The 18,620-nt window shown below is 32.2% G+C and overlaps 2 protein-coding genes and 1 pseudogene across 2 annotated transcripts; all 3 read right to left on the bottom strand.

Moving 5' to 3' along the window:
• Nucleotides 1–1,755: 1,755 nt before the first annotated feature.
• On the bottom strand, nt 1,756–2,774 carry LOC133683017 (SPX domain-containing protein 3-like). The gene is made up of 3 exons (XM_062106536.1): nt 2,660–2,774; nt 2,474–2,560; nt 1,756–2,123 (listed from the first exon to the last, which is right to left on the bottom strand). Exons 1-3 carry the CDS (start codon nt 2,772–2,774, stop codon nt 1,756–1,758), a joined length of 570 nt encoding a protein of 189 aa, XP_061962520.1.
• LOC133682159 (uncharacterized) lies at nt 2,375–4,467 on the bottom strand (annotated as a pseudogene).
• A 9,988-nt stretch (nt 4,468–14,455) lies between these two features.
• LOC133681528 (SPX domain-containing protein 3-like) lies at nt 14,456–17,301 on the bottom strand. Its single transcript, XM_062104589.1, has 3 exons — nt 16,796–17,301; nt 15,357–15,522; nt 14,456–14,917 (listed from the first exon to the last, which is right to left on the bottom strand). The coding sequence occupies exons 1-3, from the start codon at nt 17,039–17,041 to the stop codon at nt 14,550–14,552; spliced, it is 780 nt and encodes a 259-aa protein (XP_061960573.1). The 5' UTR covers nt 17,042–17,301; the 3' UTR covers nt 14,456–14,549.
• Between the last annotated feature and the right edge of the window lie 1,319 nt (nt 17,302–18,620).

The following is an 18,620-nucleotide window of genomic DNA, read 5'->3' as shown; positions in this document are numbered from 1 at the left end:
TGTGTGTTATAATATAATAATAATAATAATTATTATTATTATTATTATTATTATTATTATTATTATATTAATAATGGGGAAATAATGGGGAAAGTAAAAGGTGTGGGGAATGGGGAAATAATAAGAAAAGTGGGAGAAGTTAAAAGGTGTGGGGAAGCTACAGTGTTTTTCCCACACCTTTTAGAGTATTACTTAATATTGGCAAGGATTCATGACGTTTTTAAGAAACTTGGCATTAGTGGAAACCAAAAAGGAAGAGGTTCAGGAAGTCATCACGAAAGTACCTTAGGGATATGTTCTTTACTATGAATCATGAATGAATAGTGTTTTACAAGGAAGGGTATAAATCAAGCAATAAACAATGCTTCATGAGAAGAAATACAATTACCAAATCACTGGATCATGACAGTGATTTGGTCACATTTGTAAATTCAATTGACAAGGTTCTGTGGCATACAAACCCATACGAAGTGCATCCTGACGTGTAACGAGAATGACATTATTGTGACGGCCTCAGCAATGTCAATCGGGAAATGGAGGAACAATCATAAGGAAAGTGGCCCCCAAGTTCTCTTTGCACAGAAAAAAGTGTCCCTCTGAGTCCACGGTAGATAGGAAAAAAAGTGTGTCCCTGAGTCCTCTGTAGAAACAAAAGTGCCTTCGGCTCACATGACGTCAACAAATTTATCAAGGTTAATTATATAAACACTTGGTCTCGAAACATGATTTACAATCGTGGAGAAGAGGCATACTACATTGAGATGAGGAAACAGCGGGGCTCTGGCTATCCAGTTGGAAGACTTGGCAAATCCTCCCAAAGAACTCATAAAAGAAAAGGACAAGGCAAGCAAAACTTCGGCTGTCACTACGATGCTAATCTTTGCCGCTGTGAGGAAAGGTTATATACATCTTTACCAATCTTTCATCCACTATTATCGCTTCATAAGGCAATATGTTGATGTGCATTAAGATTGTAAGACATTTTGATGAGGTTACTCTGTTTTGCAGTTTGCAAGGGTTTATTTTCTCAACACCATGCCATGCTGTCTTTGCATTTCTCAATCCCTTGCTAATTGCTGTCATTCAAGTTAAATTCCAAGGCACAGCTCAGTCTCCATTTCAAACAAGCTTACCAAGCATGTGGGCTTTTCTGCTGGCAACAATCATCTATTGCTTTGCATTTGCTGCCAACATGAGATTTAAGTGCACTTGGTACTCTCGACTTTCAGGTCATGTTGCTTTCTTCGCAGGATCTTTTTCATCGATCTCATTGGTATCGGTCCTGCTCCCAGCCCTGCTAGGGCGTCTTATTTTTGCTGCGTGGATTATTTTGCCAATCATGGTTGCTCGTAACTTCGTCCAATTCATATGTCTGTGGATCTACCAAAGGATCATGACGTTAATATTCAAAATACTTGGCTTTTGGTATCGGTTCCTGGATGACATGTCTATTGAGGAACAAGCAGAATATCCTGTGGAGATTATTATTTCCAATTAATTGTGCTCCAAGGTAGAAGCTCTACTTTCGGATATTACCTGAATAAAATATATTTCCTGAATAAAATAACCATATGGCCCAAATCTCCTCAACTTAATGCACCAACAGACTCGTAATTGAATCTGAATTCGTTAATCATCATTAGAAACTGCATTGACACTATTGTATACAAAAAAAGAGAGAAATAAATTATTAATCAACTATCATATTGTTGTGTAACTACGACAGTATCTAGTATTTCATAAAATCCAATCTTGTTAGACAATGGGTATAGGGGAATTGAGGTGGAGTGACTGAATAAGATCAGAATCTGGCAAGTTCAGAGGAGGCAGAGAGAAATGGCTGTAAGTAGAGCTGCCTCTTCTAATTTCTTGCATGGTCATTAGAGCTGCAATTGTGTTCCTGAAAATCCCTTCTCCCGCAACCATTATTGCTTCTCTTCCTTCTTTCACTCTCTCTTCTTCCTCTACAGGGAATACTGTATCTATCATGTATTCGCATTGCTTGACAAGCTTTGATACTAGATCAGTAATAAAAAAGGGTTGCTCCAGCACCTTTTGAATGAATGGAAGGCGCAATAACCCACCTGTTCTCTTGTCATACTTCTTCAATATCTTGGCCAATCCTACATTAAAATTTGATTTCAATTTTAATCATATTCCATAATTAACACATTAACATTTCAATCCTTAATGCCTAGAGGGGCTAAGCCGCTCAGGGAAAGGGGGACGGTAAATTTGTTAGGGATTTTTTTACATAGAATTGAGACTCGAAATTGAAACCTCATAATGAATACCCCAAGAAACACAATTCTGAATAATTATCATTCTAATACAGCGCTGGTGCCTGACACTACCAAGAAGCGTGATTCTCACATAATAAGAAAATGGTGCTGCGATGCTTTTCCTTGAATGAAAAAAAGTTTCAGTTATACTCGAATATGATACAGCACTCACAAAAAAAGTATATTATAACCTGACCTCTTAACAGAATAGGAGAAAGCGGGGAGACCAACATAACTAGCAAAGTAGCAACCAGTAAATTCTACCAAGAGCCTAGTTCCTAACCAAAAAATAAAATGAGTTATCCAAAATTCAGTAAGTTATCTTCGGTCATTTGTTCTCATCGATCCTGAGTGGTATCTTCCAGAATCTTTAGCGCTTCTATTTTTTGAATCTGTGTGCTTATCTTCCTTCGGATCTGGTTCAAACTTTTGCTTTCTCAACATCTCCTCGGCATATCGACGCCACAAAGTTTCCCTCTCTTTTCGAGGCATCTTGTTATACCTAGGATCAGGCTTTATAAGTCGTTTATAATTTAAAAATATAAAAAAATATTAATTTAAAATAATAAAAATTAAAAACTTTTTTATTTTTTTTTAAATAATTTTAAAACACAAAAATAAATATGCTCGTGATAAAAAGTAGGCAGCTGGGATGGAGGGTGCCCTTTTGAGATCCCAATAACGCCATCAAGGGAATCACAAAACCGGATACAGTTGCAACCATGTTCCAAAATTTGTAACTCAAAGGAGGCTTGCTATTGCAGCTTTGTGCCTGGTTTTTGGACCGAGAACAAGAATCAGCCATAGAAGAAAAAGGGTAGCACCAAGATTGAAGATGCAATCCAGTCCAATCAAGGAAAGAAGGCTGGCTATATTGGGCAAGGAATCAGAAGATAGAGGCAGCCATAATGTGGGTACCATGCCTGTAGTCAGGAGAAGAGAAGGGCCCAGAAGCCACATCGGCCAGTGAAGAAACTGAAATTGCACCAATGACTGATTCTTTGTATCTGTAAGCTCTTCACTGTTGGTTGCTGGTGCTTCAGCTGTGTCTTCAGACTTCAAGGTTTCAAATATGTTGCTAGTTTTCTTCAATAAGTTACCAGAAGCATCAATGGTAGGACTTAGGAGCATATGTGACAGGTGAAGGTTCCCATGGAGTCAGTTTAGTGCAGCAAACAGTGGTGTGATTAACATGAATTCTAGGAAATCTGAGACCATGATGCATGTTTAGGTTGCTTAGCAATTTTAGCTTCCTGAGATGGACTTGGTGAGCATTAATAGTAGACAATGTAGGAGGAGCTTTAACTAGTGATGCCATCGCTTGATTTGCAAACGAAGCTTTACCAAGTTTGCATATACGATATGGTCTCAATCTCTGAAACACGGAAACAAAGGCCATGAGAACATTTGCCAGATCAAAGAAGATCACAATTCACGAACCAGTGAGTTCTCTGTGGTTTAAACTAACTGCATATTTGCTTAAAAAAATTTCCTATACAGCCACCATAACTTCTTCCAGATAACAAATTATTTTAACATCTCCAAGCAGCTTAATCACACAGCAACCATATACTCCAGACACCACAGCAATTGACTCGAGAATTTTACAAGACAGTAACAGATTACTCATTACAGTGAGTTAATATAGAATCATTTGAAAATAAAACATTGCCAAAATTTACAAAACAGTACCACCATCAAGCTCATCACAACTTGAGCTATTAAACTTCAAAATCAGAAATTAATGACAAAATTAACAATACCCACCATAAAAGTTAGAGAATTGAAAGCCCAATCAGAAAACAGCTTCCATATCTCAACTCACCAACTTCAACTACACTCTACAATACAACTACCATAAGCGCTCTAAAAACTAGAAAGAAACAGATTTTATCGAATAATAAGCAATCGTTGAAAAGAGAGACATCTAAGAAGTAAGAACATCTAATCAAGATAAAGAAAAAGAAAAGAAACTTGAAATTGAGGTTTAACTTCTGAGAGAAAGGAAGAGAAACCTTGCTGTGTTGATTATGTAAAGAAATGTGCAGTGGAGTTTTTTCTTTTTTATGAGCTCAAATCTCTGAAGGACCGAGTTTCTGGCCTGAATTCGTGAAATGAAACTTGGCCGAGACAGGGTTGACGAAAAAATCCGATTTTGTTTCACATGTAATTTCAGATTTTTTAAAACAAAAACAAAAAAGAGTTAAGTTAGTTTGGGTCACCCACTTGACTTCCGACCCAAATCTTGAATCGGATAGATCGTGGATTGAGTTTTATAACAGTGGTTTCACTGAGTTATACCATGCTTTGCTTCTATTTTGAATATCTATAGCATCTATGTAGAAGTTATTGAAAATATATAATGACGCTAGAAAGCCCAAAATTTGAAGCATATTAAAAGTTTGTTTGGAATTGGATTGGTGGTTACGGTTTAAAATATTTTTTATTTAAAAATATATTAAAATGATATTTTTTTTATTTTTTTAAAATTATCTTTTTAATCATTATATCAAAACAATCTAGAGACATAAAAAAAATATTTTTTAGTAATTTGTTTTTTGAATTTTAAGGGAACGCGGTTCCAACCGCATTCCCAAATACTCCTTAAGTAGCATACTTTAAAACATCGAGAATGTCATGTATTTGATGTTATGTTTTTAAAAAATATTAAAACAATAATATATTAAATAGATTGAGATTAATTTTGATTAATATATAAAATTTACGACTCAAATAATAAGATGATTATAACCCATAAAATATAAATCAAAACAAATTGGAAAGGCTAATCTCAATTAACAAAATACTAAGAACAGAAATAAAAATAAAAAAATTAATTTTAAAAAACCACTTAAAAAAACTCAAGTCTATTTAGATAAACTCATTAAACTTGTAATCTGTATTATAAAACTATGGTAATTCTAGGACAAAATGAAGAAAAAAATGTTTTTTTAAAATAAAGCTATGTGGTGAAAAAAAGAAATTATATCCCAAAATAATTTCATTGGTGTATTATTTAAAAAAAATATTCTTTGATTTTTTTAAAATGATTTTTTTAAAAAAATAAAATAAAGAAAAGCCCTTTTAAGACATAGCTAGGAGCTCGGACCTGTTGACCTATTACTAGGCCTAAAATCAAAGGCAAAGCTGTGAACCTGCTCATTTTAATTTTCTGTCCTCTTAAATTTTATTTTATTTCAACACATTTTTTGTATACCTAGTTTTCGGTAACCAGAGGATAGGATATTTGATGCCCAAAAATTAATTTCCAACCCCTTTTTCATACAGACTTTAATAAACATATTCATGAACTCAAACAACTCAAAACTCAATTAAAAAATTTTAAACTAAATTGAATCCAAAACACTATTTAAGCCCAAATCTATCATCTCATACAAAAAAGAAAGAACAAAAAAGATTTAGGCGAAATATTCTTTATCGAAAGGAACTAATTAACACAAAGATCAACATTTTTTATGGATACAAGTGGTGTCCATCGAAGCTTTCTCTTCCTATTATCAAAAACTCTTTATCTCTTATGTCTTATGACATAAACCTAAAAATAAGATAAATAAAGTTTCGGGTCATAATTGAATTTTTAAAAATTCAAGGGACCAAATAAGTTTATGGCCTGAAAAACAAAAGGAAGAAAGTGAAAATTTCTCTCCAATTTTAAAAACACCACCCATTTCCTTAAGTCTTTTTACTTTGATCATTTGTCATTTGATCTTTCCATTTTTCAACAAATTTACTTCATTTTGCTTTTAATTTGATCATACGAGGGCAAATTTAAAAATAAAAAATTGGGATCGAAAAAATTAGCATTGTAACAATTCATAATGCTACGTTTCTTAATCCGCGTTGCTTGTTGCACTACTCAACTTAATGTTTTCTATAATAGTCCATATTGCCTTTTGAAGGATAAATTAGCCAATCAACGCATAAAATAAAACACAAATAGTGAATAAATATAGCAACAAAAAGTTTTAGTGGAATAATATATTTATAGATGTTATGGTTTTGAACCGCGACATCAATTAAATACAAGACTACTAGTTGACCAGTTCGTAATGATTAATTAAACTGATCACCTGATTTTAAAAATAACAATGAAAATCACAAAATTATTAAAATCTAGGCCCTAAGGTGACATTTTTTAAATGTAAAAATTTGATGGTCAGAGCAACGACTCCATTGCTACTTTAAAGAAAGCAACATCCAGAAATTCCTATAAAAATCTGGACATGATCCAACAATCATATCAAAAGTTATAACCCTTCCAAGTCATTATTATGATTTGACATGATCAGATCTCTGTTGGGTTTAGACTCGTTCCACTTTGTTAGCCCATTCACATAATTTTTCAGTGGTATATTCTTATATAGCTGTGTCAAGCTCACACCGAACCGTTTAGAATCATCCATTATCATAAACTCGATATTTAGCAACTATCGTGTTTTTAAAGAGTAACAATGTGAAAATGTATTATTTCACAAGTCTTTTTTTAATATTATTTTGCCAAAACTTTCAAATATATTTACTAATTCTTTTAACATTTTTTAAAACACTGCTTTTTACGCTACACAACATTATGTTTTCCATAACTAATAAATTGTATTTTTATTATATACTAAAAATTAAGTTGGTGTCTTAGTGGTTGGTAATGTGTTGGTCATGGGCTTCCAAGAATAGTTATACACACACACACACCAATGATGTATTTGGTCCCTTCTCAATTTTTTATGAATCCCATCTCACAACTCATTTTTATTATCCTACTACACTCAGTTTTTATCCTTTTTTTTAATTATTGATAGTGCTAAATCTCCAATCAAATGGCACCTATTCTTTAAAACCCGTGGGATTTAAAGAATAATGATTAGGAAGTAGAGGGATGATCTTAGATTACGATAACCAGAGGACTAAATTATAACAAAATCAAGAGCATGGGAACGTAATGCACCGTATCCGTACATGGACATATACCCCTGTTCTGTAAGTTATTCGGATGACAAATTTATATGGTTTTTTTCATTGATCCAATTACATCCTCCTTTCATTGATAAAATGCAAATAGGCCCCTCTATTAGGTCATCCAATTTTTCATTAAAACCCACACGCAAGTCAAGTTCTTCCTTATAAAATAATCATAAATCATAAAACAATCAAGAAAATCAAAGTTACACAACTATAACTTTTCGTTAATTCTTTTTTTTTTTTTGTAATTATTTATTATTTTAAAATCACGTGACTTGTAAATGAACATAAAGTGGAAGATAATTATCATCAACGAGTTCGTAAAAGAACCCACGTGGAGCAACAATACCTATTGCGAATGAAACCACAGCCTCCCAGATCGGCCACCAAACCAACAGCCTCATTAATTGCTTTGCAGTGGCGGCACTAATACTGACCACCATCCTCTCCTCCTTTCTTCATCCAACGAACATAGCCAACCACCTTGATGACAGCTTGCCCCGCCACTAAATTAGTCTCAGCTTCACTCACAAACACCTCATCACAACACTTGCCAATTATCACAATAAGAAATCAGATTAAGAAAGCAAATACCCAATTCCACCCGCTCTGCCTAGATCTATCATTTAAAATATTATACTTAGATGATAATCAATGGCCGTAAAAGCGTCGTCACAGTGACCCACCTAGCACGGGAATGAAAAGAATTGAGAGGAAAATATTGAATCTTTCTTTTCCAAACGAGTTCCAGAAAGGCTTAAAATTACAACACAACACTTCTAAAAAGAGACAGTTTACTGGGCTAACAAAAATGACCCAAAGACTTCATGGGCTGACCTATAGCCCACAATCGAGCTGAAAGAAGCGTAATTTATGGACACCAGGACGATGGATAAAACTAAGCTGAAAAGGGCTAGCTTCCTGGCATTGCGCTGCTGGTTTAGCCGAGGAAGGCATAACATGTTGACACTGGACTGGCGGTTCACTGTTCATATGAGCAATGCCCGCCATTCTTTTTTTTTATTATTATTTGTTAGTGTTCTAAGAATCATTTGCCAAGAAGCTTCTCTCTTTGCCTAGGTAGTATGGGTCATTTTAGTTCTAATCAGCCATAATGCCCGCTTGACATCGCTGGACCATTTTTCAATTTATTCTATCAAAATCTTTTTACTTTTTCATCCTTTTCTTTTTTAATTTTGGTAGAAGAGTGATTTTTTAATTGAAAGTTTGGTTATTTGCACAAAAACTCAGAAAAAAATAAAAAAAATACCCTTGAAAACTCAAATAATTTACATGAGGTAGGAAAAAATGTACTTGCTTAGCAAAAATTTCATTCTCTTTATTCATTAAGTTCTTTTAAATTTTTATGAAAAAAGAAATTTATATCAGAATCATGGTTATTCAATAAAAAAACATATCATGAGTTGTAAAGCAATTTAAAAACAAGAAACAAAAAAAAATTTAATTATTTTTATGCACCAATATAAAAAAATAACAAAATAATCACTTAAAGAAAATAATATGAAAAACAACAAAATATATATTTTAGTTTCGTTGAATATTTATAAGATATGTTTTTAAGAACAACTACACATTTGTTTCATATATAATAATAATAAATAAAAACAAGTATTAGGATGAAAAACATCAAATATTATTTAAAAATCATGTAATAATTGAATAAACTTTTTAAAAATAATTGTTATTAGTTATTTAAACAATATTTTTATTTTAAGATGCAAGACCCTAAAATAATAGCACAGCATCTAGCTTGCAAATAAATGTCTTAGAGCGTGTTTGAGAATGTAGTTGTGGTTGTTTTGTAAAGTGTTTTTCCTTCAAAAAAGTATGTCAATAATTTTTTTTTATTTTTTAAAAATTATTTTTGAGATCAGCATATCAAAATAAATTAAAAATATAAAAAACATATTAATTTAAAGAAAAAAAAATTCATATTTTTTTAAAAACATTTTTGAAACACGGTGTCAAACAGGTTAGACTTATAGTCTGTCCAATGTGCCCAGATTGAGGATTTTTTAAAAAAACAATACAACAATATCTCAAATAAATTTATTTTTATTTAAAAAATTAAAATTTCAGTCTTCTTTTCACATGAAAAAATCACATGGATCATTCAAACCTTACCTTCACCCATCAAACACATTTTAGCTGGGCTAAAAACTTAAAATTAAATTAAATATATATTTTTCAAGCCGTCATCTGCTCATTACAACATCATTAAAGGTGAAACCTCCTCCGTTGACATTTTTTAAAAAACATGAATTTATATGCACTAAAAATAGAGTTATTAATTGTTCATCTTTGAATTATATATTAATATTTATATATATTTTAATGATAATAATTAAATAAAAAATAAATTAATAATATACTTGATGGAGAATAAATTTAAATAAGTTTCATTTGAAGTCTACATTAGTAAGCATGAAGAATTGAACAAAAAAAATATGTCAATAGATCCAAGATGCAAAACAAGTGAAGACTTAATTTTTTATTATTTATTTCACTGCTAATTATATAAATCTCCATATATTACTTGATAGCACAAATTAAAATGAATTCACAAACTTCATATTACATGCATTATAGAATTGATATGTATTTAAACGATTTAAGATTTACCAAGTTTAAAATTATCAAATTTAGATCTAAAGTTAAACTGGTCGACCACTTGGCTATACCAAGTGAACCCGGTTAACTACTTGTTCATTAGGGATAAAATCCTGGGAATCTCTAGGAATCGGTCGATCAATTAACTTGACTAATCTGAACCAATCAACTGTTTGAGTCATCGATGGAGTTCCAATAACTAATTTCTTTTGAAAACTTATAAATAACTTTTATTTTAACAAAAATATAAGAGAATTTTGAACATATAATATATAAAGATCATTTCAAGAGCACAATCGACTAGAAATTATCAATTCTTGTATGCTCTAATGTGCTGAATTGAATTTTTATAATCAAGCGCAAGATTATAATTATCACACTAAGTACACTTACACTCTTTCAAACATCATGAGTTTTATCAAGGGAGTTATATAGATATAAATTTTAGTTGTATTATCTAGGCATATAAAAATTGTTGTTTCATTTTAAATAGTTGTAAACTTTTAAGAGTTTATAAGATAAATTTTTTGTTAATTATTGGTGATGTACAACACTAAAATAAAAGTTTTTTTAAAAAAGTATTTCCTTATATAATAATAAAAATAGTTGTAAGAATTCATCAAAAACGTTATAATAATTTATTTAAATTGTTAAAAAAGTACAATACTCAATACAATATTGGTGAGGATTCATGGCGTTTTAAATAAACTTGGCATTATTGGAAGTCAGCAATGCCAAACCAAAAAGGAAAGGAAGTCATCACGAAGGGACCTTTGAGAAGTTGGATTTTTGTTCGGCTGATGGATGAAGAGTACGTCATAAATGAAAAGAAAGGATGAAAAGTGTTTTATGAAAATTAAAAAGAACAAGGTTCTATGGGAAATGAGCAGTGCTTTACAAGTGTTCCTGCTTTACTTTTAGACAACATACCCGTGTTGCCGTGGACTTGTCTGCATTGCAGGGGTTTGTAAAAAGATTCATCACAAAAAAATTATATGAGAAAAGACCATGGTAATCTATAATATTTTTTTAAAAAAAATTATAAAATTAAATTTTTAATTAATTTAATATTAAAAAAAAATTAATAAAAATAATTTAAAGAAAATTATGAAAAAATAAAAGAAAAAATTCATGTAAGGAAACACTATAGCAATTTATATTGTTTTGTGAAGAAATATACCGCTGTAACCAACTTAATATTAAAAAATAAAATTGACAAAGATAATTTTTTAAAACATCATAATAAAAAAACCATGCGGGGAATGACTGTAGCAATTCACTATGTTTTAAGGAAAAAAGCTAAATTCTCCACCAGCTCAATATTAAAAAAATAAAATCGACAAAGATAATTTTAGAAAAAATCATAAAAAAAACATAAAAACCATGTGAGGAAACATTGTAGCAATCAATAATGTTTTAAAGAAAAAAACTACAAGGCTAAATTCTTAACCAACTTAATATTAAAAAAATAAATTCAACAAAGATAATTTTGAAGAAAAAACATGTGGAAAAATACTGTAGCAAAATAAAAATTAGGTGGGGAAACACTGTAACAATCCACAATGTTTTAAAAAAAAAATATAAAGCTAAATTCTCAACCAGTTAAATATTAAAAAAATAAAATCAACAAAATAATTTTAAAAAACCAAAAAATAACAAAAAAATCAAAGAAAAATAAAAAAACACATGAAAAAAACTACAATACTTTCTCTAAGCGTTTCAGAGGAGAATAAATATAAAATATCCCCTTCCTCTTTAAAGTGGTAGCGCTTTTAAGTATCCATTCCTCTTTTAGTTTATAGTTAATTTGCTCTCGAAACGTGATTTACAATAGTGGAGAAGAGGCATTATACACTGTGATGAGTAAACAGCGGGGCTCTGGCTATCCAGTTGGAAGACTTCGGCTGTAACTCTGATGCTAATCTTTGCCGCTGTGAGGAAAGGTTATATGCACCTTTACTAATCTTTCTTCCACTTTTATCGCTTCATACTCTGTTTTGCAGTTTGCAAGGGTTTATTTTCTCACCACCATGCCATGCTGTCTTTGCCTTTCTCAATTATTCAAATATTGATACCATGATTTTTAGTAAAAATAATAATAATCATGAACTCAAAATCTATGCATATTAGACAATTTTTTTTTTTTAAAAAATAATATATTGGTGACCATAATATATTAACAAGCATCTTTTTAAAATAAATACTGAGATATTGATATAATGGTCCAGACTCAGGTTTAACCGGTTAAATTTGTTATTCAAGTCAAGAGATTGTAATAACCTCATAAAAAATAAATTGAACTAAATTATGAAGTAATCTAATTTTGAAGAATAAAATTGAAAGAAAAAATAATTAAATATAGAACAAAAAAATAACCAAAGTTTTATTGTCACACTTGTGACTCAAGTCATGAGATCAGGATAACCCATAAAAAATAAAAATAAAAAATACAAAGTCTAATTCTGAACCAATTCAATTTTAAATAAAAAATTAAAAAAAAATCAATTAAAAAAAAGAATAAAAACTACTCGAGCCGAGTTAAATTAACCTATCAAATTAAAGAATTGAATCTTGAGATCGATATAATTTCATATAAAATATATCAAAGAAAATTATAAAATTTAATTTTATCGAATCAATGTTAAAGGTTAAAATTAAAAAAAAATATTTATAATCCAGTGCAAAACAAATTAAAAAAAATACATAGTTTGACTTTCAAATAAGAATGAAGAATTTTTTTTTTAAAAAAATGAGTTGTTTAAATATGATAAAAAAAAACAAAAACAAAAAAAAAGAAGCGAATCACTGGAGATAGTTTGATAGATAAGATTCTTTGGCATGCAAACCCAAATGCAAATGCAAACCCAAATGCAAATGCAAACCCAAACAAAACATCAGGAAAGGGTCCCCAAATCCTCTTTGCAAAAAGAGATGTCACTGTGGTCTCGAAACCAAGTCCTCTTCGCAAAAAGTCCTCTCAAAGTTCTACATGACATCGTATCGGCAAATTTATCAAGGTTAATTATATAAACATGTGGTCTCGAAACATTATTTACAATCGTGGAGAAGAGGCATAATACACTGAGATGAGGAAACAGCGGGGCTCTGGCTATCCAGTTGGAAGGCTTGGCAAATCCTCCCAGAGAACTCATAAAAGAAAAGGACAAGGCAAGCAGAACTTCGGCTGTCACTACGATGCTAATCTTTGCCGCTGTGAGGAAAGGTTATATACATCTTTACCAATCTTTCATCCACTTTTATCGCTTCCCCTAAGGCAATATGTTGATGTGCATTAAGATTGTAAGACATTTTGATGAGGTTACTCTGTTTTGCAGTTTGCAAGGGTTTATTTTCTCGGCACCATGCCATGCTGTCTTTGCCTTTCTCAATCCCTTGCTAATCGGTGTCATTCAAGTTAAATTCCAAGGCACAGCTCAGTCTCCATTTCAAACAAGCTCACCAAGCATGTGGGCTTTTCTGCTGGCAACAATCATCTATTGCTTTGCATTTGCTGCCAACATGAGATTTAAGTGCACTTGGTACTCTCGACTTTCAGGTCATGTTGCTTTCTTCGCAGGATCTTTTTCATCGATCTCATTGGTATCGGTCCTGCTCCCCGCCCTGCTAGGGCGTCTTATTTTTGCTGCGTGGATTATTTTGCCAATCATGGTTGCTCGTAACTTCGTCCAATTCATATGCCTGTGGATCTACCAAAGAAGCATGACGTTAATATTCAAAATACTTGGCTTTTGGTATCGGTTCCTCGATGACATGTCGGTTGCTCGTAACTTCGTCCAATTCATATGCCTGTGGATCTACCAAAGAATCATGACGTTAATATTCAAAATACTTGGCTTTTGGTATCGGTTCCTGGATGACATGTCGGTTGAGGAACAAGCAGAATACCCTGTGGAGAATCTGGAGATTATTATTGCCAATTAATTGTGTTCCAAGGTAGAAGCTCTACTTTCCGATATTACTCCAATAAGTTTTTAAAAAAGCTTCTATTTTCTTCCATACTATCAAATAAATTAATAGAGGGTAAGAGGATTATCCTATTGCAAACAATCCTATATTAATACCATTTTTCCCCAAATGTCGATCTAATGAAAAATGATGAGGAATGGAACTGTATGGATGCCATTTCTCTGAGTGTTGGGCTGACAAAGTTAGCTAATTGCTAACAAGCTTCTCCTTATTGTGGAGCCCGGGACTTGACAAACGTCCGATGAGTTCAAGTTTTGGACAAACCGGAAAATCTAAGAAACATGTTAAAGCAGCACATAGGCCATAGTAGCACACCGAGACAAGGTCTTTGATTGGTTTGGAGGTTGCTTTTGCTGTTTTGCTTCTTTTTGTGGGTTTCACATAAATTTTTAATTTTTTAAGATTTGGTTTGTGCAGAATTGTACCTTGAAAAGCGTTGTACAAGATGACTATATTATCATCTATTTGCAGTACAAATTCTTGTAACAAAATATATTTCCTGAATAAAATAAGCATATGGTCCAAATCTCCTCAACTTAATATACCAACAGACTCATCATTAATTGAATTTGAATTCGTTAACCATCATTAAGAACTGCATAAATTATTAATCAACCATCATATTGTTGTGTAACTACGGCAATATCAGGTATTTCATAAAATCCAATCTTGTTAGACAATGGGTATAGGAGAATTGAGCTGTAGTGACTGAATAAGATCAGAATCTGGCAAGTTCAGAGGAGGCAAAGAGAAATGGCTGTAAGTAGAGCTGCCTCTTCTAATTTCTTGCATGGTCATTAGAGCTGCAATTGTGTTCCTGAAAATCCCTTCTCCCGCAACCGTTATTGCTTCTCTTCCTTCTTTCACTCTTTCTTCTTCCTCTATAGGGAATACTGTATCTATCATGTATTCGCATTGCTTGACAAGCTTTGATACTAGATCAGTAATAAAAAAGGGTTGCTCCAACACCTTTTGAATAAATGGAAGGCGCAATAACCCACCTGTTCTCTTGTCATACTTCTTCAATATCTTGGCCAATCCTGCATTAAAATTTGATTTCAATTTTAATCATATTCCATAATTAACACATGAACATTTCAATCATTAATGCATAAAGGGGCTAAGCCGCTCAGGGAGAAGGGGGACGGTATAGTTTCTTCTCTCTCTCTCTGTTTTTATTTTGGGACAAGTTTTGTTAGGGTTTTCTTTTTACATAGAAGTGAGACTCGAAACTGAAGTCTCACCCATTTTACATGTGTAAGAGTAACTCTGAGCCACAAGCTCACTGATTAAGAGATCGTAAGGAGAAAGTTGAACAGCCCTTTAGACATTAGCTTGCAAGAACGGATTCTGTTGGTATAATTAATTTATCACAATTGCTTATTAAATCACATGTTATCAGGCTGTTTCCAGGAATATAGTCGATCTTTTAAAAGTGGGGGGTGATCACTGCGTAGCTTTGTCAGGCTAATCAAGTACCTGTGTAATTGATGTTGCTGTAATTCTCCAGAAGCACCATTTCACCGTGGAAATTGACAATGTTTTTTCTAATCTTTCTCATCTGCTCTTTGTACCCTGCCTCTGAAGGCTGACTTCCGCTTGGCCCCCAAGTATCAATCACTTTCTGAATCCTCTGCTTTAGCTCCTGCGTATACATATACCTTCTTTGTTAGCTAGTTTTAAAGACATGGTCAATACGTGCATCAGCTTTGCTACTTCAGAGTTACCTTCTTTGTCATCGAGTATACGAGACTAATTTATGTTATTACAGTACCTTACATTAGTTTTTTCATATCTGTAATTTCTCTCTTCCATCTATATTTTAAAGGAGAAATAAGATTTGAGAGAACAAAGTAGCAGTATAATTACATCCTATAAAATGCAAGCCAACTATGCTAGTTCGCGCGTGTCTTCATGTAAAAATATCTGAAGCAAGTAATTTTTTAGTTCTGTTTCATAATAAATATTAAATTCATTTTCTTATAAAATTTCAAAAATAACAAGTAAGATTCGGAAAAACAATGATATCGTTCAAGTTCAAAAAAAATAACTAAGATTCTAGAAAAAAAATGATCAGATAAAATCATTATAATCACAATGTTACACAGATTTAAAATTCAAAATCCATATTTGTGAGTTTTCAAGAAATGCTTCATGTTTCGCTAATATTACTGATAATATCATCACATGTGACATGAAATTATCATTTATGTAAATAAGCACACTTGTGTCAAGTACTTAAGGAAGAAATTGATAATAATAATAATAATTTTGAATTACACAGGCATGTGTCATGTACTTAAGTAAGAAAATGATGATAATAATAATAATAATAATAATAGTAATAATTTTAAATTTTAGAGATACATTTGTGTCACGCACTTAAATAAAAAAAAATAATAATAATTGCCGTATACGTGCAACATCAAAAATAAATAACAACAATAATAATTTTAAATTCTCCCTTGTAAGCTTGTTTTCGGTCATTAATATATTTTTTAAGATGTAAGATTCTAAATAACAATTAAGATTTGGATATAAAAGAAGTACAAATCATACCAATCTTGTGTGAATGAGATCTGATAATTAATTATAAAAATTACATGAAATTTTTAATATAAGACCACATTTTCACTAGCATTGCTTGTGATGCTATTATTTCTTAGTTTGATGTCAAGCAAGTAGAGTAAGCATTTTTTTCTTCCCTTTTTGACTCCATTTTAGAACCATAGTTGATTACCAATTTAATTATTTAACCAGACAAGTCTAACAAGTATGCTAGCTTTTGACTTAAATTGCTTGGACTCCATTAATTACCCACCAAAACTAGCTTGATCAAACAGCATGCTCTCTGTCCAAGTTCCTTCAGTCTTAACAGGCAAAAAGGAGGAAAAACTGCGAGAAAAATAAAAGCATACCTCATGCCGAATAATGAAATCCTCTTCTTGTTCCATGAAAAAAGTATTGAACTTGTCGATTTCACTGTTCAGCAGACGCACAAACTCAGCCTCTGCCTTTCCATACTCAACTGATCCATGCGAGAAAGGTGGAGCCGATGAGATCAGACGAACAAGCTTCTTCAATTCCTTGTAAGACAAAAACTTGTCACGCCAATCTGGCAAGGTTTCTTGAACTTGTTGCTTCAATCTCTTGCCAAACTTCATTGGTATGTCCGAATACTATGTTTCTCAGAAAAAAACCAACCTCTAATAATTTCTTGCCTAAAGCTACAAAGAAGTAAGGCCAAAAAAATTGGAATTGTAAAGATTGTGTAATGTGGGAAAGAAATGAATTAATGGGAGGATTTATTAAGAAAAGGTTAGTAGAATATTAGAGGGCATATGCTTGGCGTGATGAAGTGGCAGTTAGAAAAGCTATAAGAGAGTTGTTGAAGTAAGAGAATTCCTAAGCATATTCGGTTACACTCGTCTTACCGAGGACCAAATTTATGAAAAATGACTTTATGGTATAGTTTTGCATTAAATATTAGCAAGTGGGGTAAATGGGCCTCCGGGCTGTCTAGTTTCACGTCCCTGTGGGGTTATACACGATTTGAATTGGTGTCCGTACAAATCCTGAAGTGGGTCCTCCATCCTATCTATTGGTGTTTTGAGGAGGGGGTGAGTGACTGCCAGTTACTATAATATTGTAGTTATAGGAGAGGATATGGGGGGAGGAACATTCCAAGGAATCTCCATAGAATCTCCTGCTGGAACGGAGATTGTATATTACTAAAAAAAGGGAAACGTGAGTTCGGACATGTTTTTGGCGGTGAACGGACAAGCGAATATTTGATCTTCGAACTAGAAAATCCTCTGCTCCTTTTTGTTGTATTGGGCCTCAACCACGTCTCCGAGCAGACCATTCGATTAAGGACACCTTAATACCTGTTATGATCCGACAATTGATGTCATTTTTTTAATATTTAGGGAATTTGCTAAAGTTAAGCATAAAATAATATGCCATCAACAAGAATTTCGAAACAGGTATTTTTTTTTGTCTGTTTAAGAACCAAATTTATATCCCTGGGCTCGTCATGATCATATACTAGTTTCTACTGCCTTTAACAACATATTATACATAATTACATGAATTATGTTGTGCTCTAATCTGTAAAACAGCTCATATGACAGATATTTACATGTTATAATGGATGGGCTTCCAGGCTATTGATGAAGATATTCCGAGATGACAAGCCATTAGCCCATAATCTCCACAGTCTTAGATGTTGAAATGATCGTTGTACATGGGCTAGCTCCATTTCTATGTTGGGTTTCCTTGACTTTTACTTTTACCACTTTCTCGATTTCTAGCAACCACAGAGGTTTATATATATATATATATATCCCCCTCTCCCCTCCAATCAAATTCTGAGACTCGGTATTTTTCTTTCGAACAATCAATGGATTTTCCTTTGAAAAATAAAAATGAAAGTTAGTGGATTTGGTTTAACTGTAAATTTTTTTTCTCTTACTTCTGCACATTGAATTAAATTTTTTTTATTGAGTTCTGAACAAAACATTCACTCTAAACTAGCATATATTAATCAGATTTTTTCTCACGAACTACTTTAAGATTTGAACCATAAATGATAGATGATAGCTTAAGAACTAAATTCACAACCAACCCTAAATCTTATATTACAGGAGGAATTATTAAATATATCTATAATTATACTTTTAGATTTCATTACATATATAAACTATCATCAGATATTATCTAAGAACTCCATTTTTTTATGAA

Source organism: Populus nigra, chromosome 2 (assembly GCF_951802175.1).
Source record: "Populus nigra chromosome 2, ddPopNigr1.1, whole genome shotgun sequence".
Classification (NCBI taxonomy): domain Eukaryota; kingdom Viridiplantae; phylum Streptophyta; class Magnoliopsida; order Malpighiales; family Salicaceae; genus Populus; species Populus nigra.
This window is presented reverse-complemented; position numbering and strand designations above follow the sequence as displayed.